Source organism: Ochotona curzoniae, unplaced genomic scaffold (genome assembly GCF_017591425.1).
Source record: "Ochotona curzoniae isolate NIBS_2020 unplaced genomic scaffold, NIBS_Ocur_1.0 patch372, whole genome shotgun sequence".
NCBI lineage: Eukaryota > Metazoa > Chordata > Mammalia > Lagomorpha > Ochotonidae > Ochotona > Ochotona curzoniae.
Genome location: NW_024466942.1, coordinates 27,283 through 50,065, shown reverse-complemented (window position 1 = coordinate 50,065; position 22,783 = coordinate 27,283). Strand labels below are relative to the sequence as shown.

The window sequence follows — 22,783 nt, the reverse complement described above, 5'->3', positions numbered from 1 at the left end:
CTATGTTTTATTGATATTTGTCAATAGATTGAAGTAATAACCGGTAGTTTATCAAATGGAAGTGTAAGAATTTCCACTAACTGGGCTGTTTTCTTTCTCAATGCAGATAATAGAAAAGTACTTCCTGTTAACTTCTGAAAAAATCATTACAAGTCATGTTCTACCACAAGTAAAAGCTTTTGTTCTAAAGACATAAAAACACAACCAGATAGCAAATGATAGAGTCTTGATATCAAAATGCTATATAGCACTTTTCATTAAAGTTTTATAACACTCACTGCATGTTTTGTTTTCTTTAGAAAGAGTATAAAAGAGATCTGGAGACTGAAATCAAAGGGAGAGGAATGCAGGTCAGTGCTGACACCCTTGATGTCCAGAGGGCGAAGAGAGCATCTGAGATGGTCAGTGAGGTAAGGAGGCAGCAGGGCACAGAGTTCACGAGGAGCACCTTGGGGGCTTGTCCAGAGCGAGGAACTGCTGCTATTTACCTGTGTGGCATCGCTGGTCAGGCACTAGATAGTAGTTGCTGTCAAAGTTAGGCGGACCTCTGAGATTATTTTCTCTTGTTTCAGAAACATTATAAGAAGGACTTAGAAAATGAAATTAAGGGGAAAGGCATGCAGGTGAGCGTGGATATCCCAGATATACTTCGAGCCAAGAGGGCCTCTGAAATCTATAGCCAGGTTGGTAGAGTGAGGATGCTCAGAAAAAATGTATTCTAATGGTCTCCTCACCAGATGTTGGATGTGTTTTTGCAATTTGCATCTTTTTCGTGATGTCACATTTGACGTTACTAACTTTGTTGTTAAGAAACTATGGGCTGAATTTGATTAACCTCACTAACTATAAAGAAAGTGGTTGCACATCCAAGTAAGTGGGTGCTCAGAAGTTACAGAGTTGCTCCTGTTTGGGGTGTTCCTTATGTCGAGATTGGCAATATTTTGACCACATGTTGAACAGTTTTTTGACTTGAATGTTCTGTACTCATGCTCCAGAAAAAAAAGTCTTTTTCAAGTATTTATTTTTTAGCTGTTCATTTTGTGAATATGATGACAATTAAAATAACCCTGTCTCTATAAAATAACAGTTGTGAAAACTGTCCTGGGTATTATATAAAAATTAATCTTAATAAAAATTAAGGACAGAAAGAAGTTTTTTTACTTTGCTAAGTATTCCTGTCACATATCCTCTTCAAAAATTGGATTAAGAGAAATAGTAGCTGCCAAAGAACATATTTTGGAAGTTAATTATAAACATCAGTTTTGATCAATTCATAATATCTTTGCTATAAAATATAGATGACAATAATGAATCCAAATGCAATAAAATAGTAAACACAAAACAAGCGAACAAAATGAACCTGAAAATGGAGTTCTGTATGATCTAGCTATCCCGCTATTGGTTATGTATCCAAAAGACATGAATTAATTGTTACCAAAAGAATATCTGTTCTGCCATGTTTATGTCAGTACTATTCACAATAGCTAAAATGTGGATTCAGCCCAGGCGTCTGTCATCACATGAATGGCAATATATATATACACATGTATATGTATGTGACATGTATGTTTATGTATATGCGTGATAGAATATTATTCAGCTGTATATGAAAGTTTGAAGTCCTGTGATTTGATGCAAAAATGGATCTAGAGGCTATAATGTTGAATGAAAGAAGCCAGAACAGAAAGAAAACACTGCATATTTTGTCTTATGTAGGGTAGATAAAATTAAAAAACAAAAACAAACAAAAAAGCTTTTAGTCTTAATTTTTGAAGACTTGGAGAGGGAGAAGGTTTTTGATTAATAAAAAAGAGGGACCTGGTTGTGGGCCATTTATTGTAACAAAGATACTAGTAGGAGATAATTAATAGGGGAAATAGTTTGAGGAAGTAGATGGGAACTCTTCACATTATTACCTCACAATTTTTGTTTGATGAATTTAAAACTACATTAAATATTTTCTCTTTATTTAGATCTATGCAGTATGGTAGATTTGGACAATATGAAATATTTTTCTGTCTGATTCTTTTTTATAATACACACAGAATTTCAGATCCATAATATTTGTGGCCTTTTAGACAGAGTATAGCAAAGAAGCAGAGAAAATATCCTCTAACTATTTCACTGCAGTAGGCACTCCTGAAATGCAGTAAATTAAGACAACTCAAGAAGACATTAGTACAGTGAGTTTCAAAAAATAATTTTATGTAATATTTTTAGTGTTCCTGCCTTCTGTCTGAGACTCATTGGATGAATTCTGTGTCAAGGTGTGAAATTTTCCAGTTGGGTATCATGTTACTGCTCAAAAAGTTTCATGTTTTGGAACATTTGAATTTAATACTTTTAGATTTAGGTTACTCAAACTATATATTTTTTTTAAATGACCATTTTGGAAATTTATGTTGTATTAACAACAGTCTTTAATGGTCAGTGTCTGATTTTCAATTGTATTACTTGAATTTTTGGTTGACATTTTTAAAATTTTTATTTCTTCAAAATAAATATGAAATGTTTCTGCGAGTTACAATTTATCATGATTGGTTTATAATTACAGATTCACATTTTCCTCTTTTTTTCAAGTGAGAGTTACACTGAATTTAGTAATTGAACTGGGGAAATGAATCTTTTTTTTTTTTTAAGTTGTTTATTTGAGAGGCACAGAGAGGGCAATAATGATAGACAAACAGGACCAGCTCCTCAGAGAGAGAGAGCACTCCAAATGTTCCCCATGGTTGGGACTGGGCCAAAGCTGAGGCTGTGGCAGGGAGCTAGTAGTGCACCCCAGATCTCCTATGTGGGTGTCATGGACCCAATGACTTGAGCTGTACTCCTGTCTCTTGTCGTCTGCACCAGCAGGAAGTTAAAGGAGGAAATTGAACTCAGGATCTACCAAGTGGGATGTGGTCAACTAGGCCAAACATAAAACTTGAACTCAGAAACAAAATCTATTTTCTGTACAGATTTTTCTCTGGAGATAACAGTAGTCATATGAAGCAATTTATTTCTATCAGATAATCATTGGTTACTTGCATTGATAATATATCTAAAAATCACTAGTTCAAAGCTAAACCTCAGGTGTTTATATTTTATTTTGAGGACTCAAAATTGCCTCAGTACCATTAATTAAGAGATTTGGCCTAGGTGTAATGGATGCATAAATTTGAATTCTCTTCTAAAATGAGACAAATTGGTTACACAGCCAGTTTTGTATTGGAAACTTATCTGAGTCATTTAGTAGTTAAATATGTCAGTCAAATGTGAATTGTGTTAAGTTTCAGGATTTCTGACATCTTAATTCAATTGAAAATTCCAGCTCTGAGGGTGTGCTGGTAGGGTGCCTCTGGGGTCTGGCCATCCTGCGCAAAGAGAAAAATTTCACTGGAGGGACCAGGGGAGAGGCTGTTTTTGCCCAGGTCTCCTGAGTCCACCGTAGTCCAGATTTCTGTCTTGTAGAGGAAAGCATCTCTCATGCCATACTGTGGCACTCGTGCCAGCACCCACATGTCAAGGGGTGAAGCAGTTCTTTCCTCGTGTGCATGTGTTGTGAGCACTCTCTTTCTGCAGAGCCCTTTGTGTTTGGAAAGGGCAGATATCTTTAGACACAAAAAGACATGTAGGAAGTTAGTGGAGGAGGAGGAGGATGCATGGAATGATGTTGATGATAGAGCTGATATTGTCTGAAAAGTGCACGTGTATCTTGGTATTAGGAGAAAAGTAGTCTGTTAATATCCAATTCTCCTTCTGAATTAAATGAAAACTGTTTAGTGAGCTTTGGCAATAAGTTTTGATTTTTCTTGTACGTGTTTGAAGAAGCGAACTGTTGCTTCACCGATTTATATTCTTAAAGTAGATAGTGTGCAGCCAGGTCAGATGCCTATCGCCCTCTAGACTAAGTGTGAGAGAGTTACTTGTGTGACCATAGGATATGGGACCAAGGCTGGATGTTTTTGTCATAATGACTCAAATAATATTGCCTCTAGTAAGTTAGCAGCTGTGTTCATGTCACCATAAGACCTAAGAAATTAGTTCTTTTGTGAGAATCAGACCTAAGACCTGAATTCTACTAAGCTTACTCTTCTCCTTGTCTTATTATAAAGGTGTTTTATAAAAAAGAAATAGGAGCTGGCACAGCAGTAACAGACACTCCAGAGATTGAGCGAGTGAAGAAAAACCAGCAGAATATTAGCTCAGTAAGTTCTCCGTTGCATTAATTTTTCTTTGTAAAAGTGAGTGCACACTTGATAAGTGTTTTTAGTTACTTTTTTAATCGACTGTGTTTTTCTTTCTTTTTACATTTGATTGGTGTCATTCGATATCAAAGTCTCACTTTCAGAATGAAAACTGTAGTGTTGCACAGAATTTTAACTGTATCAATTTTTTCAGAGAAAGAATATAATTTAGTACTTCTCCAACATTTGGAGGAAAGAAATCTTTACCTAAAAGGATGAGTACATAAGTTCCAAGCATTTATTTGGTGACTTAAGTGAAGCTGTCAATTTTATTTAATTTTTAATTGAAAACATTTCTAATTTTGATTTTTAGCTAATTTTTTTTAACAGATTCAATGTGACTTAACTAGATACAATTCTAGGAACATGTCACTCTCCCCCTTCCAGCCACCTTCTTATTCTTCTGCCTTTCTTTCATTTTAGTTTGTGAGTCAACATATATTAAATTACAATACAGTACATTTAAATTTAAATGTACAGCTTAATATTCCATCAAGTAAGAAGTTCAACAAGCAAAAAGCAAAGACCCCAATTTTGCAGGGGATACAGGCCACGGCTGTAATATAAGCAACGGTTGAGTGGGAAAATGCCCATTTTGCCCATATACAGTACACTTTAAAGTAACAAACTGAATTTTACAAAGAAAATCATATCAGTTTACTTTCACCCTATGGCTGTCAAGTTTCTGCACTTTGTCTCAGACTCATTTCTGCCTTGCGTTGTGTGCCAGCCCTGGTTCCCTTCCACGTCCTCCAGCAAAGACACCTTGTTTCAATGGGAAAATACTGTCCTCCAGTTAGGGAAATAGTAGAGGAGAGGCTTAATGTCATGGGTGGGGGGCGAAATTTTTTTTCCCTGTTTGGTGGTTGATGTTTATAATGAATACTTACTATCCTTACCGGTAGAGGTGTTCTTCCATGTATATTTAGCATGTAACTTCTATTTGTAAAGAAGTGTATATTCTTTTTGTAAAGAAGAGATTGTTTCCTTAAGCCTTTGTTTGTTTCCCTGAATTTTTTCTTTACCTCCCCTGGAGACAACCTCCCAACACTAATCTAGGAGCAATCAAAGAACTAGTGAGATGCAGCTGCGGGTAACATCTAACTCTGGGTGTTACACGGCGTTCTGAGGATAGACGCTAATGTTTCTGGGGAGAAAGTAGCAAAGGCAAGGTGATGCGGTAGTAAAACGCCCTTAGAAACAAAATTAGAAGTCTGCAGCAGAACAGGGCAATAAAGTCTGCAGCGCCCATGGACGAAGCCCTCTCCTGCGGAGTGCTCTGGCAGAGGACCCCGAGGCAGGAGAATGGGAGGGGTGGAAGAACAGGCTGTGCTCAGAGCCTGCAGCGGGCACACTTGGGTCCGCTGGAGAAATGAGTTTGGGAGAGAAAGACAGCGTGTTTGCGCTCTTCACTTTCAGGTGGTAATATGTGAAATGTACCCATCAATGTGCTGTGATAGAACGTTATGAATGTTCTGTGGTGTGCGAGTCTATAGCCCACAGTGAAATGAGCGCACCGCCTTGATTAGTTTAGAGTGCTATGGAAAACAAAACTGTTCCTTTCTAATCATGTTTTGCCTTTCACCCGAGGAAAATGGCACAAAGTGGCACAGTCCATCATTTCTCCTTTCAGCATCACCCAGCCCCTTCTAGCAAACAACAAATGCGTAGTCCCTGTGCCTCTGTGAGGCCGCACCGTAAACTCCTGCTTAGTATTCAAATGGAAACTTGCCCTTTCAAGATTAGCCAAGATCTGTCAAACCAAGATATGATTTTCTAACATTTAAACATCTCGACATTTCCCACCTCCTCCAGAGTCCAGGCCTTTTAGCTATTAGCTCTCTGTGTTAGGGGCTGGTTTTGAATTTTATTTAGAAATAGCCTTTCTCAGTGTACTTTGAGTTTAACCATTTGGGTCCTGGACTGATATTGGCATTGTGATTCATCCTAAATCTACAGATACCAGGAGAGAAATGGTAGCTGGGATCCCAAGCTACTTTCTTGATGACAGCATGATTTGGGCTTTGAAATGAGACATTGCAATGTCCCTCATAAAGATGTCTAATAGTTTAAAAGATCATTTTAAACATTAGCCAGTTGATGATTTTGGTTTAATTCTTGGCTGCATTTCAACACAGTCCTCTTGTGTCTGTTCTGCTCTATGTGCCCTTTTTCTCAAGTCCAACTTTCTATAAATCTAGATGTATCAAAATCCACCTGAAATGATGGCATCACTTTTGCATAAGCATGAAGAGCTGCTCCTTGTCCTTAGTCAAGACGTGTGCTGCTGTTAGAGCCTGTGTGGGGATCCTTCTCTGGATGAATCTGGAATGGGAGCGTTGGCATGACGGGGGTGCCAGGGTTGTGTGGGCGGGAGGCACTTCCTGACTTTCTGGCCCTGGCTTTTTTACCAGCAGTTTGTGCTTACAGTACATTTCCATCCATCCCCTTTATTCTCTTCTTTGACTGTTACCGCTGCATTTTCCCCCTCATTCTGAATAATTTGTGAACTCATCTTTAGAAAAGCGTTGCTCCCAAGACTCTCGCTAACTCAATCTGTCTGTTGCTTTTAAACACATGTTAAATTTTAATTAACATCAATCGATGGAAAATGCTATGTTCAGATAGAACATAGCAAACCATTATATTAAAAAGATTTACTGTTTCTTGTGTTTCTGCATAATGATAAAATTTCTTCTCTTGGTAACCTTTGCTTATATCAATTAAGGAACACCTCTTGTGATGGGCAGGTGGATAGACGTGAATTTATTTATGCTTTAGGATAAGGCAATCCTGATAGCATCAGTTAAAATCTTAAAAATTGTGTTACTGATGAAGAAAAAGCAATGTGAGAATTTTAGCAATTCAGTTATGCAGTAGTAACAAATGTAGACTCATTAGCTATTTTTAAGCTTTTATGTAGAATAAAGTTAATACACTGTTCTTATAAATTGTGCAGGTGAAATACAAAGAAGAGATTAAGCAGGCAACAGCAATTTCTGATCCTCCGGAACTGAAGAGAGTTAAAGAAAACCAGAAGAACATCAGCAATGTGATTTTATTTCCTTGAGTATTTTTTATATTCTGTTACATAAAATATATAACAAAGGGATGACACCTGTTTAGCTTAAGTCCCATTGCATAAATACCATTGCAAGAGGATCAGATCCTTGCACATGGATGTGCTCTGCTACACATAGCCAAAGCTTTGTGTACATTTGCTTATAAAAGAAATATATGACTGAATATCTGCTCTATTTTTGTTTTTGAGAGAATACAAAGTTAAGGGAGATACACTGTAAGGTTTTGAGACCTAAAAGGTACAAAGATTGGAGTAAATACTTGATATTTTATTAAGCTCTATCATAATAATTAAGTATTGAGTGTTTGCTATGCTTTTTGAATATGTAACATGGAATATCTCATTCATTATAAGTGGTAATAAATCTTGATAGGAACCCAGAGAAGGAAGGTTTTCTTTAGAGGAGAGAGGAACGGCCTTAAAGACAGATGACATTAGATCTTGAATAGTGAATAAAGGTCTGGGTTAGACTTTGTGAGCTAAAGCATTTCTGGATGTTTAAATCAAGCCTGTTCAGGATCCTGGGGTGAGTGTTTAAGATACCTGCATCCCATTTTTAAGGACTTGGGTTTGATAGTAGCCAGGCCTGGCTTCTAATTCCAGCTTCTTGCTTGTACGGACCCTAGGACGCAGTAGTCATGGCTCAGTGGTTGGGATTCTGCCATCCACGCAGGAGAGCTGGGTTGAATTTCTGATTCCTAGCTTCAGCCATCCCCAACCTCAGCCTTGTGGGACATCTTGAGGAATGAACCATAGCACTCCCTTACTCTCTCTCCCCCGGCTATCTTTCTCGGTGTCTGCCTGCTTCATAAATAAGGAATTAGACTTGGTACTCAAGGCCTGTTCAAGAAGATTGAGTGTGATGTTTACTTGGAGTAAATAGTGGCAGAAGGTGCTGGTGTCAAGGGAAGTTGTGATATTGATCATAAAGAAATGCTTTGAAGCTCCAAAACATCCCCAAAGTGTGCCTCATACAGCATAATGCATTTAATATCTGAAGTGGGCCACTAGTGAGGAGTCTTTGACTTAGCAATTATGTTATTTGGCTCTTCTAAAAGGAAGGCTAGGTAGTTGCCAATTTATGGTAGAAATTTAATAATCCCTTAAAATCACTGTATCTGCAAACAATACTGAGTTCATGTTCATGGAATGAGAAGGTCACACTATTAGTAATAATGTGGCCTGTTTCTGGTGTGGCTATAGGAAAGTGACACTCAAATAGCAGAAATTTGTTTAACACTGCAGCCATAGTTAAGAATGATGACCTGGACAGCTGGGCTGGTTCCAATTCCAGCCCTTACTGATATATAATGTTTATAAGCCTACATTTCCTCACAAGGATTCCAATTTTCAATGAGAAATTGCCTGTGAAGCACACTACATGTCTGTGAGTGGGTGAATACAAGCAGTACATGAGGATTCTTTATATCACATTTGTTCTGCAAATTTACACACACTGAAGATTGGGCTGCAATGGATGGGGCTCCATCAGTGGTGCTGCTCAGCATATTTTTCTTCTCTGAGCCGAGAGTCAACTTTCATTGTATGTTGCCATCAATACAGAGTAAACTACCACTTTACTTTAACAGTCATCAAGAATCTGCCTAAAATCTCAAGCTTCATTCCATGGCTGAAAGAGAGTAGCATATGGGGAAAGAGGACACATGGGAAGGAGCTCCACTTTTCTTCCATTTACTTTCCAGGCTCATCAAACTCTTCACTTTGATGTTCGCCACTGGGGCTATAATTTCAAGTTCATGTTCTCTGCAGGTCTGCATAGGTCCTGTGATTTCTGGATAGTGGAAATTCTCCAATGCTAATTTTAACTCTTGGAAAATCACTATTAAGTCTGTCCCTGTGGAGTTCCACACAACGGGATTTATGCCTCTAGTTCTACTTACCCCTTTAAAAAATGGATTTGCCAGTCAATCCATTCTCTGTGTCTTTGAAGTTGGTTCGCTTCCTGGAGTGTTGGGAACACACTAACTACAAACACTGGGGTCTGACCGCCCCCCGCCCCACCAGCTCAGAAAGGACACCTTTGTGCAGTACTCAGAAATATTTTCATGATGCTGAGTCAAGGGCAGACCTTCTATTCCCGATGTTGGACCTTCCCAGAGAAGGGGACTTTGAGGATTCAGGGGCAGTGTATAAAGGGCAGATGGAGGATTAGTGTGACAGTCTTTTCCATTGATAAGTCAACTTTCATTGTATGTTGTCACAGAATTAGGATGTTAAAATGCAAAATCATCATTTGAGAAACATTGCTTTAATGCCAAGAAGAAATAAACTCATGGCAAGAATAACTGATAAGATCAAACTCAGAAAGGTCACCAGTACATGATATAATTCAGCAAATGATATGTAAGCTGTGATTAACAACCTTTAATGAGGAAGAGCTCAAGAGATTGACATTACTGAGAAGATGAAATCTACGAACAGCACTATGTCACTATAAAATCCTAAGGAAGATTTTATAATGAGTGTTTTGTAGCCACGAGGCTTTTCTTATGTCTGTGTTGAGGTATGCGTACACATGGCTTCCCGTTTTCCCACAGTGTCTTGTATCTTGTCTTGCAGCTTCAGTATAAAGAGCAAAGCTACAAAGCCACTCCAGTAAGCATGACCCCGGAGATGGAGAGGGTGAAGAAGAACCAGGAGCAGCTGAGCGCGGCAAGTTGTTTCTGTCGTCTTTTCTGTTGATCAAACATTACATGTTTTTTTTATTATTATTTTAAAGAAATGCTCTGCACAGATTTTTCCATTCTGTCTCTATGTGTCTGCTCTTTTTCAGGTTCACAAGCCAATAGTTGTGAGTCTAGGACATTGGGAACCGGGTTGCTATCATCTAGTCATATTTGTGAATTCAAGAAATGTTTATATTAAACACCCACATATTCTGGGCAATGCCCTGGTCACAGGAATATAGAGATGGATAAGACCTGCTCTTTCCTCTTAGACCTCAGAGTTTAGTGAATCGTTAACAATGCATCCAGTGAAGGTGTGAAAAGCAATGGGATCTGCTGTCAATTGGAGGTGGAAAAATTAGCATCTGTTGAAATAGGGCAGGAGGTGAACTGGCTGGATTAGTATTCGGAGGCATAGTTTTAATCCAAGGAGCCTTACGTACAAAATGATCACGTTAATAATTCAGTAATCTATGGATAATAAAGCAAAAATAGTTGAAAATTATAAATTACCTCTCCTCTATACTGGACTGTGCTTTTCTGTATCCACAAGTCAGGCACTGTTCATTTATTCCTCTGATTGGTAAATGTGGAAAAAACTCAGTCCTGGGATTCAAAGGACATGCCAGAGGTGCAAGGCAGGTCAGAGTGGAGCTGAAATTTGATTCCAGGCCTCCTGGAAATAAGAAATGCCTTTCAAAGTGCACCCAAATAGTTTTTTTTTTTTCATTTTTTTTTTGTGACTTTTATGGGACTTTTACTAATATAAGCAACAGCCTTACAAAATGGATAATTTAAAAAGACTTTAAAATAGTAGAAGAAATGCTCCCAAATGTAGGGGAAAAATGCTCAACACGGTTTATCCGTGTGATATCCACGGGAGGTCTGTCTGTCACAGTGGACTTCCCGGAGTCAGAATGTGGGTCTCAGGACTTCCCAGACCTAAGCAACACCTTCATGCCAGTCCTTCCGTCATGACTTTGTTCTAGTGTTTTCTTTAAAGCTTGTTTCTTTGTGTTACTTTTATTGGTGGAATTTGCGGTTAGATTTGAGCAGCAAAGTATTTCTTTTAAACATTTTATGCTTACTGTGTCAGACCAATGGGAATCTTGGCCTGCATAAGAACAAAAATGTTGATATAGAGCTGCTGTGAAAACAGTGTGTAAAGGGACAGGCTCTTCCACTGTGGGATCTATTAAAATTTTCATTTTTTTTCCTCTGTAGGTGAAATACAAAGAAGAGATCAAACAGGCAACTGCAATTTCTGACCCCCCAGAGCTGAAGAGAGTGAAGGAAAACCAGAAGAATATCAGCAATGTGGGCCGCGTCTCTCGGCTTTCCTGTTGTGAATCTGAATGTGCTGGCATCATGTAGATGGGGGGCTCATATTTAGAACGTGTTCATGACTTTGAGTTAATACAGTCTTCTGCATTGACTAGTGTTGTGCTTGAAAGCTCCCAGGGTCTTCAGTGTGGGTGCAGTCATGAGCCTAGGGGTCCTTAGGATACACCAGGACTACAGGTTACTGCAGTTCCTCCTTTGCTGGTCTTCTGCTGAGTGTTGCTGGGACTGCCCACAGCGAAGCAGTGATAGCTTTGGCATCTTGGCCCTGCTAACAAGCTTCCCCATCTGTGCGTCTTCTTGTTTTGCCTCCTGCCCTAGTCCCAATTCCCACCTCCAGCAATAGTAGCTCTGGGGACAGTATTTTGGAGGAAGTGATAAAGTGTGCATGGCTGACTAGGTCATACGGGACAAGACCAATTTAGGAACACTTGATTAGGAGTTGGCAGTTTTACTTAGACACTGAGTGGTGACCTGCTCTGATTCCCTTTTGTTTATATAATCCAGGAAGCAATTCACTGAGAGAACCCTTTTTTGAAGTCATTAACATATAGATTGGGTTCTTTGGAGGAGGAAATTTGGAAATCTATTACATTTAAAGAAAGTGTGTATCCTCTAAACCCTTAAAGTCATTTGAAGAGTTTATAAAGCACAAGTAGGTTATCACTTGCTCCTTCTCTTGAAGAAGCTGGATGCTTGTTTTCCCCAGTCGAGTTAGAGGCATGCTGGACATGAGGCTCACTAAGGAGTGTAACTATGAAAGAGAGGAGTAAGATAGTGGGAAGCATGCCGGCCTTTTTATGGATGATCATGCTTTTCTGTGTAAATGTCTCCTTGCAAAGTTCCTCCACGTTAATTCCTAAGCAGTCACCAAGGAGTGTTATCATTCTTTACGGGCATGAGGACCTTCTGATAGTGTTCACAAAGCGTTACTTCTTGTGTTCCTTTGGGACTTAAGGTTCCCTCCAGCCTTATCAATTATATGCCTTTGTGTATAAATCCAAAGTGAATCAAATACACACACACACACACACACACACACACACACACGCAACCATGGGATGAAATGAGCAAGATTGTGCTAGGGTGCAAGCATTTTTAATGTGACTAGCCCTCTGATAAATGTTCTCTTTTGTCATAGTTCCTTTTCTTCAATTCTTTTTTTTAAGATTTATTTTATTTCTTTGAAAGGTAGAGTTATAGATAGGGAAAAAGGGAGCTTTCATCTCCTAGTTCTCTCCCCAGATGGTTACAACTGCTGGGGGTGGTTTAGGCCAAAGTCAGGAACCAGAAGCTTCTTCTGGGTCTTCCGTGTGGTTGGAGGCACCCAAGCACTTGGACCATCTTTCACTGATTTCCCAGGCCATTAGCAGAGCCCTGAGTCAAGAGTGGGTCTTGAACCATCCCAAATGGAATGCCATTGTCACAGCAGCAGCTTAACCCCTTCTGCCATGATTATAGCATTTTAAAATAAATACTGGGTGATCCATTTTCAGTTGAATCAATTCACAGTACTCTGTCTTTTGTTCTCTGACATGCCAGGTTTATTATAAAGGTCAATTGGGCAGAGCTACTGCATTAAGTGTAACTCCTGAAATGGAAAGAGTAAAGAAGAATCAAGAAAACCTCAGCTCGGCAAGTGGTTTTATTCCTTTGGACTACCACAAAATGTATCCTTTATTATTCACTTATAGTCCTATTTTTTCTTGTGCAATAAGTGACTTTCAGGAACTGTTGGTGATATGTCTGATAAGTCCAAGCATTTTTTTCAGATGACTTCCAAAAGCCACTGCTCTATATGAATTGACATTTTTCTAATATGTCCAGATGTGGCTGACAGTTAAACTTTACTTGTGAGTGATACTACATTTATAACTGTAATTAATGTTATTTCTACAAGTCTTTTTGAAAGTGATGAAGTCTTTGGTGTGCACGCTTAACAATTGCTGTTTTACTGAGAAATTATATTGACTGTGTGGATTGTTGAAATGTTCTCTGCCAAACATAGGAAATGAGTCATTAACCCAAAGTAAGGACTTGGAATACATGCCCTGATATATCTGATTTGGGTTTTCGTTGCTCACAAGAGTCCCCTGGTGGATATCAGTGCCTTCTTTGGATAATAAGCTTCAGGGCTTCAACACTGAATTCTGCATGTGTCCTCAGGTTAACAGTAGGTGGTATCCTAGCCAAACATGTAGTCAGACTAACCAGTGGTAGTGTTCTCCTGGTCAGCTGTCCAGAATACAAGCCCAGTTTGTAGCATACCTTGAAGTACTCTGGTCTTGGGTACTGTCATTTAGGCTTCAGAGTTGACAGTTTTCTAGTTGTCTTTCTGTTCAGAGCTGTCAAATGCATTTAACCTGAATCACCCTTAAGCTGTAGCTATTTAGAAGGAAAACTAGATTTGTTTTTTCATGGTTCGTCATTCTTTAAAAAGGGGGGAAAAACGAAGGAAATAAAGAGTAGGCTGCAACACAGGTAAAGCAGAAAGTGGAGAAATTTAGATGCAGAGAATAGATTTGGGATCTATTTAATTTTGGATTTCCCCTGTTAAATTGAAGCATGAAAACCATTTTTCCCCTGGATTTCACATACTGATTTTCAGTGGAGAGAATTAGCTCATTTTTTCTAATAGCCTGCAAAGGAGATCTTACTTCAATTTTAGATTGCAATTCTGGGACAAAATGTGATTCACTGATAAAGTTACTTGATGACTAGTTTTTAGAATGCTTTCTATGTTTGTTTCATTTGGAAAGCTTAAAAAATGATCATTTTCATGTTTCTTATTCATTCCACAGATAAAATACACCCAGGAGCATAAAAAGATGAAAGGTAGACCAAGTTTGATTTTAGATACTCCTAGTCTGAGACATGTGAAAGAAGCTCAAAACCATGTTTCCATGGTAGGGTGCAGCCAGAGCATTCTTCTCATGACTAAAGCATGCTAAGGAGTGTCATAATCCCACGTGCAGTTGACCTTCGTTCACTATTGATCTGGATGACTAACAAAGCATGGACATGCCGACGGACCCATCCTCTGGGGGAGAGGGGGGATGTTCTCACTACACTGAAATGTAATGAAAATGCTTCATCTAATAAAATAAGTTTTTCTCTGAGCCGTTTCTTTGTGTGTATGTGTGTGTGTGTGTGTGTTTTTAGCATGAATACCATGTATGCATTTTGTGAAAAGCCTTTGCAGTGAAATTTAAGATGGAGTTTGGCTGTGTTTGCATGTATGAAGACTATGAAAGAAAAGTGTATTTTTGAAAACAATTTTAGGAAGTATAATTAATCTACTGTAAAGTTGACATATTTAAGGTATTTAATTCAGTGACTCCTAATATAATTTAAAGCTATACAACTGTCATACTGATTCAGTTTTAGAAAATGAAAAGGTGTGTGTTTTGGATTCTAAATAAATTTTTATAATATACTTATAAGCATATCACCAGTAACTCTCTTAATCTTATAATAATACCGTTTTCTTGAATAACTGTGTAAAATAGCTTATCCATTTTTCTGCATCTTGAATATTAAAAGACAGAATCATTTTACACTTAAATTAGTATATTTTAAGACTTAGGATTTTAAAATATGTTTTAACACATCTTGCTAATATAGGTTTATATGTCATTTAGAAACATACTAAGTGGACAAAATATGAGAATATTAACACTTGATTCTGGCATTTTTTCAGAGTAAATGGAAAAGACTCGTGATTTTGGAAAATAATCCAAATGTAGCTCACATAAAGACACCTGTCATTTTCTCCAAAGTTTGTGAGAAAGGAATTTTCAACTGAATTTTTTTTTTCAGGTGAAATATCATGAAGACTTTGAGAAGACGAGAGGAAGAGGCTTCACGCCCGTGGTGGATGACCCCGTGACGGAGAGGGTCAGGAAGAACACACAGGTGGTCAGTGACGCTGCCTACAAAGGTGTCCACCCCCACGTGGTGGAGATGGACAGGAGACCCGGGATCATTGTGGGTAAGCTCATGCCCATGCGCACTCCAGGCCTAGGGTCCATCTGCTTTGTTTCTTTTGATTCCTCATCAGATGTTGATGATAAGTGGGAGTCACAACATTTACTAAGTATGGTGGCAAATCCCTTCTGTTATTGAAAGTTCCCTGACTTCAGTCACTTTCAGGTCTTACTTGTGGAAGCAGCAGTCCAGCCATGGGTAATAACAATGGTTGGACAATTATTTTGTGTTCTTTTATCTCATGAATTTGATTAAGATTTTATTCTTGGACATTGACTGCATGGTGATGGTAATAACTATCACACTGAGGTCCTATGACCACAGACATGTGAAAGATACACTAAGGGCATTCTGTGGGATGAATCTCCTATGTTTTCTGGATATTATTTCTGAGCTGGGGTCATTACGAGCCATTATTTCAAGAAGAACCTTCTCTCCCAGCTGTCTTGGTACTGTTGTAGTCAGGCAGGGGACATGTTAGGAGGAGAGTGTTGAATGTGGTTGAGGTAGCAGCAAAGAACAGATTTCAGTGTAAGCTAGAGCTAGAAAAGCAAATTATTGCTTCTTCAATAAATATTCATGATGCCTATGGCTATTGTACCCCACAGAGCCGTTAGCATTTAAACTTCTGAAGCTGGCTCAATTGAGTAGCTCACAGCCTTCGTAATTTCAATGTTAGCCTTTTTCGTGTTCAGGAAGGGCCTGTTTGGAGTATGTAGAGTTAAATTGGATGGGGAAGGTGTATTTTACAGGGTGTATCCTAATGAAATGCGGGTTAAGAAAGCCAAGGCCTTAAACGACTCAGGTGATTGCTAAGGTGACTCTGAGAGCTTTTTCCAAGGTACAATTCCAAACATACTTGTGGGCAGTTGATAGCTTTGCTCATCTTCCCAAGCTGATTGCTTTAAAGGATCACATTAAGTTGGATGGATGAGTTGTGATGTTTTCATTCAAAGTATCACTGAATTGGAGAGTTTCATTGCTTTGTATATCCCTAACAGGTAGTACCAAAGTCTGATTTGTGTTTATAAGATGCCCATGTGTGTGTAACTTATCCCCGGATCCTGCACAGATCAGAAAACAAAAATGGTGGGAGATTGTTGCTGAAATTCATTTTGAGATAGAAATTATCATAACTTTTTAAAAAGGAGGTGTGTAATTCTAAAATGTTTACTGAGTAATCTAAACATATTTTTTTTAGTCCTTACTGGGAAAAAAATGGGTTCTATTGAAGATTTGCCTGTGAAAGCACAAAATGGAACTTCCCAGTGAGGCAGCACGTATACCAGACATGGCATGCATGCAAGTTCAGGGATGTTCTGATTGGTTCAGAATAAAGCAGCTTATCCTGCTTCTGGTTTTGGTAGAGTCTGTGCTTCTTGCTAGTTCTGCAGTCTTGGCTAAATTACTCATCTCTCTGTCTCGGTTTCCTCATCTATAAGATGGGGGTAGTAATAATACCTACCTAAATATTTGTGAAGCACGGTAAGCACAACATAATGTAAATTAAAAGAAGACATAAATCTCACAGTCCAATTTACTTCATTTTAATGCGGCCTTCTCGTTAACCATATGTCCAACATGCTTTACATGCCTTAGTTTGCAGTCACAGGGTCAGAATGAAAACTGGCCTTGCCATTTGCCTCCATCTCAAATACATGTTCTTACATGTTGGAAACAAAACATGCTTCCTGTGGGTGACTCCCATATTTTTCACCAGCGATTTCAGTTCAGCTTTTTTACTTCTTTCCTGGGAGGAGAGGAAGAGTGCCAGGGGGCTTTAGGAGATGCTTTGGGCACAGGGCAGAGCTGCTTCCTGGGCTGTGTGATGAGTCGCAGGTGCATCAGCAAGGTGATGCAGCAGGCCCATGAAGCAACCAGACTACAGAGTGATTACAAGATTCCCTGTACAAGTGCTTCTGAAAGTGACTAAATAGCCTTTGGTTCTCCGAGGCCAGCAGCACAGCGGGTTTGCTTTGGGTCTGTTTGTCTTTCACGTGCCTTCCTTTCAGACTTTTGCTTGACTCAACTCTATGCTGTCTTTTTAAAATTCTTCCTTTTTTATTGATTTCTTCCTTTCGGTAAAAGACCTCAAAGTTTGGCGCACAGATCCTGGCTCCATCTTCGACCTTGATCCCCTGGAGGACAATATCCAGTCTAGGAGTCTACACATGCTGTCTGGTACTGCCTACATTTTGACTTCCTGAGAGGGAAGGTTCTGTGAAGTGTAGACATTCATGGCACCAATGTTACAATGTTAATTTCCGAGTTGAGCATCCGAAGAACTGAAAAAGTGCTGTGATGCTTTAAGATACCATTAACCGTGTATGAAAATAATACTTGCAAGAGTTTCTTAGTAAATCTTATATTTGTTTGTCCTTAATTCATTTTAAAAAGGCTTCTAGGGTGGCTAGAGCTTGTATGTGGTTTTTATTAGTAAATAAGAGTTGATGGGCTATCTGAGTTTTTAGATAACATCTATTTGGATTGCTGAGATATGAAAGAATTTGTTTCATTAAATGCATTGCCACAACATTTTAAGACTAGATTCCTAGAATTATGTATAAAGCAGCTGAAAAGATTTCCATATAGTGTTATTAATGTCTTAAAATAGAGACTTAAGTATCCTTAAAATGTATGAGTCTTTTTTAAAGATTCATTTTGTTTTTTTGAAAGGTACAGTTACAAACAGAGGCAAGGAGAGGTCCTTGGACTGCTGATTCACACCCCAAAATCAGCGACAGGTCATGGCTGAACCAGGCAGAAGCTAGGAGTCAGGAGTTTCTACCAGGTCTCCCACATGGGTGCAGATGCCCAAGCACTTGGGCCGTCCTCCACTGCTTTCCCAGGTGCATTAGCAAGGGACTGGATCAGCAGTGGAGTATCGGCACTCCAATCAATCTCCTTATGCAATGCCACTACCACAGCTAGTGGCTTTTCCTGCTGTGCCACAACACTGGCATCTCTTGAGTTTTTGTGAGCAACTTATATAAAAACTTATCTTTTTTTCACCCTAAGGGTCATATGTATCATGAAAGACAAGAAGTGAATGGCTTAGGTAAAGTGACAGTACAATTTGACATTTCAGACTTCTAGGCCGTGTTTATTGAGAATAGCCTGAAAAAACATGGACAACTTTGCAGTTATTTTAGACAATCCATATACTATGGATTTATATCATGTCATCTCATTTAAATCTTATTCCACATCCTGACTTCTGCTCTTTATTAATTATAGAGGTTGGGCCCAGCGTGATGACACAGTGGGTAGGGTCCTTGCCTTGCACGCCCAGGATCCCATGTGGGCACCAGTTCTAGTCCCGGCAGCTTCACTTCCCATCCAGGTCCCTGCCTGTGGCCAGGGAGGGCAGTCGAGGACGGCTGGAGCTGAGCCAATCCGAAGCCAGGAGCCTCCTCCAGGTCTCCCACGCGGGTGCAGGGTCCCAAAGCTTTAGGCCGCCTGGGAAGTGAATCATCGGACAGAAGATCTTCCTCTCTGTCTCTCCTCTCTGTATATTCGCCCTTCCAGTAAAAATTAAAAAAAAAATCTTTAGGTCACTTTTGGAGTTGATGTAATGCATGCTGAAGTTAGGGAGTAGCTGACTGGAAGAACTTGATAATGAATGAGATTTTTGGCTATCCTTTCATTAGAGATCATTTCCCTTCCCCATTTTACCTATGAATAATTTTTATTGGCGATGTTCTTTAAGTCTCTTAAACTCAAATGTGAATATTTTCCCTCCAACATAGAAAAGGCAAGTCACTATAGGAGACAGCGGTCTCGCTCTCATTCCAGCAGCACTTTTGGTACAGGTCTGGTTGATGACAAGTCTGAAATCTCGGAGATTTACCCGAGCTTTTCGTGCAGCAGTGAGGTCACAAGGCCATCTGACGACGGAGGTATCAGACATTAACCATTTGCTGAGATAATTCATTTTTTTGAATGTGTCACAAGAGTGCCTTTAACACATATCCACTTCTGTACAAACATTTAGCTTGGATGTGTTTGACGTGTTAATATAAACATTAGAAAATCAAGAATCTTTTCCTTAAAACTACTAATTTGCATTTTGCATGTTGTTATTTTCCCTGTCTGACCTCATCGTTATCATTGTAGCTGGATCTGTAATGACAAAGGGGTGTTGACGTTTGCTTCATTGAGTGTGTTTCACAGCCATTGCATAGGATTTAGTCACAATTTGTATCTGATTTTCATTAAGGGAACAAAATCGGTCTTTACATTAATATTGAAGTGACTTGCTGAGTTTTTAAATATTGGTACAGATTTTCAAAAAATGTTAGAGCTTGTCAAAAAGAAATTGGGTACAATACTTGGGGTATGAGATTTTTTTAAAAAGGAAATTAGTATTGGAGTTATTCTTTATTTCATGTAGCCATCTTTTTCTATGTCTTTGCCTGTTTCCTGCATGTATCTGGTTAGGTTTTGAATTATAGACGTTTTAGGATTCTAAAGTAATCCTGTTGGTAAAACTGTTATGGAAGGTTAAGACCTGAATGTTACATTATGGTTTAGAGGGGAAGAGGAGAGGAATGGAGTGTACATGAATGAAAGGAATACCGGATTTCCTTTTCAATCACAAAGGTCAGATTACTGAGATCCCTAAGTCAGGAAATTTTGGGGATGAGCAAGTGGCAGGGAAAAGTAGTGTCACTCACGACATAAGAGAACCATGAGAACTTGTGATTATGTAATAGGATTTTTTACATTCATTATAACAAAACACTAATAAGAGTAATTATACTGTACATGTCTTGAATTGTAAAATCAAACTGGCCTTAGTTTGGTAGAAAAATGTTAAGGCCTTTCTAAAGAAAGAGTTATAAACTACTTTTGCTTTGTTAGAGGTCGAATACACCTGAGGACATCGTAGTTCTCTAAGAAAAGGTTCTTTAATTCGTGTTTGGATTTATGTTACTGATTTCTTCCTTCATTGTCCTTCATGCTGTTTGGAGATACGTAAAAATGTTGCTGCTTAATAATATAAGTGAGAATCAAAGTAAACACAAGGACTAATGTTGATGAACTTTATTTAATTTTACTCAGTTTAGTGTTCTGGAATTGTGGCTCTAATGTACCAAAGAGCAGAGGAGCCTCACTATCTTTGACTTCGTGTCTGTGCACACCAACACTGTTCTCATTCATTTATTCATTGGATGTTTTTTTGTGTGCTCCTGCGCACCAACCACAGATTTTCTTCTGACAGTACGTACATCATTGGGCAAGGAAGCATGACTTCATTGTAAGGGATTTGAAGTATGGTGAGAGCCTGAAAGCAAGCAGCTCATTGGACGAGTTACATGTGAGGATGAACAGAGTCGGTACTAGGAGGTGATGGAATGGGAGGTACATGGAATTTAACAGGGAAATTTTGTCTGGGTTTGATGGAACTTTCAAGGGAGGGATGATTGAGTTGAGATGTGAATGCTAATGGAAGAAGAGTTCCACTTATCTATACCTTTACTTTGAAAGAAAGTATAGATATTCTTGCATTTATACCTAAATTTGAGAAGCACATGATTAAGAAGGAATAATTCTGTTTTTTTTAATGGGATAGTTTCAGGCTTGTTGGAATGAATAGGAGAGAGAAATCTGGCAATCAAAATTGTCTCGAGGATTCATATAATTCCTGTGATCTAAGGAGATGTTGAATCTTAGAGGAATTTATAAGCGTCTGTCTCAGTTGCTTGTATGAGACCAAGCTTCTCTGTCTAATGGGTATGTCCTGTTTTTGAAAGTAGCATGAGGCAAAAGTTATCAATTACCAATAATACAGCACACACACACAAGTGAAAATTTGTCCAAAAATATTGATGTTGTGAAGACTTTAGGGTACATGGGAATATGATGCCTGATTGCATTTCTTTTAAATAAAGCAAAGCACAGTGTACCAGGTGGCACTTGTATTTTTTTTTCGGATGATTAGTGACATCTCACATTTATGTGCTCAAAATCGCCTCCTCTATCTCTATCCTCTGCCACCCATTCCAAAATATGCAATTTTCCTGGGAAGCCAACTGCAGCTTCCATATCAAATTCTTGGGAGTTCGGTACAACTTTTCTCATCCACTAGCAAATCTTGTCAACTATACTATGACAAACAGGTCAGGAACCTGACACATGTCCCTTCTGACTCTGCACCACCCTGGTATCCACTCCTGCCCTCTAGCTCTCTTGGTGGATCATAATCCCTCCTGACCGGTTTTCCTGCTTCTGCCCTTGCCTTTCCTGGTGGCAACAATTCCTGCCCTGATCTCTCCCCTGCCTCCCACTGGCATGAGATGACTCATGTCACCCTCCTACCGTTTCGCTCTGAAATGGCTCACAGGATCAATATGGGATTTTCACCTTGGTGGCAGTCCAGACTCATTTCTTACATCTTGAGTGCACACATCCTCTTTTCCTAGTTCTTGCTTTACTCAGACTTTCCAAGAAGCACCCAGGCTGTGTACTCTCTGTGCCTTTTGCCAGGAGTACTCTTCACCCCAGATGTTTACTGCCCAGCCCGATTCATGTTTCTGGCTGGATAGCACTTCTGCAGAGAGACGTTCTCCAGCTGTCAGATGAACTAGCCTGTCCCTCACTCTGTTCCTTTTTTTTGTTGATTTTTGCTTTGCAGTTTCCCTGAACTATGTTGAATATTTGCTTCCCCATCTCTGCCTTGTTAGACTGCGTGTCCTATGAGAGCAGGCGTAGTGACTCTTTTGCTTACTGTAGGGTCTCCAGCTCTTGGAATGGCTCTCAGCAAATATTTGGTGAAAGTTGAAGTGGCAGAATTAATATTGAAAAGATTCATATATAAATATGTGTGAGTACAATAATATGTATATATAAACTACAGGCCTGTTGTGGACAGCTTTTAATTTCAAGGGAATGATGTTTTTCTTTGGATGATGTTTTGACGTGTGAATGACATGAAAGCATAGGCAACAAGACAATGAAAAGTAGAAACATTCCTGCTGATTTGTTCTGTTTTCTGCTGGGAAGGGAAGCAGTGGTATTGATGATTTCTCGGAGGCTTTGAAATCCTGGGCTGCGGTAGGGAGGCTCAGATTGACTCTGCAGACAGAGGTCTGTGGTGTTGAGAGCTGCTTGATGACAGTCTTTGGTGTCTTCAGCTGTATAACAGTCCGTTACATGCGTTTGTCTAAATGAAAGAGAATTTTGTAGCCATATTTGTTAGGGGTTAGATGAAGAAAAGAAGAAAATGTTCTTACATGTTTAGAAATGCTGCTTTTCTTTCCTGTTTGTGTTGATTCCTCTAGGTTAGGAGTCCATGTGATAAAATGTGATATATGCCTGGGAATCTCTTTGTCCTCCAGGATTTGCCCCACTTGCCTTGAGTTCTCCACGGGGTCCTTCAGCTGCCTTAAGGCTCAGATTTCACATCAGTTACAAGAAGAATGTACAACAAGCAGCTTTCTGAGATAGGATGTTTC

General features: G+C 39.1%; 1 protein-coding gene across 1 annotated transcript in view; it reads left to right on the top strand.

The window, feature by feature from the left end:
- The window catches only part of LOC121167468 (nebulette-like), a 97,123-nt gene that overhangs the window by 51,993 nt on the left and 22,347 nt on the right, over positions 1-22,783 (top strand). The window contains 12 exon segments of the mRNA XM_040996884.1: positions 300-410; positions 573-683; positions 2,079-2,183; positions 4,098-4,190; positions 7,189-7,281; positions 9,892-9,984; positions 11,223-11,315; positions 12,882-12,974; positions 14,141-14,245; positions 15,159-15,330; positions 17,415-17,507; positions 19,076-19,225. Of these exon segments, the coding sequence (XP_040852818.1) occupies positions 300-410; positions 573-683; positions 2,079-2,183; positions 4,098-4,190; positions 7,189-7,281; positions 9,892-9,984; positions 11,223-11,315; positions 12,882-12,974; positions 14,141-14,245; positions 15,159-15,330; positions 17,415-17,507; positions 19,076-19,225 (1,312 nt within the window).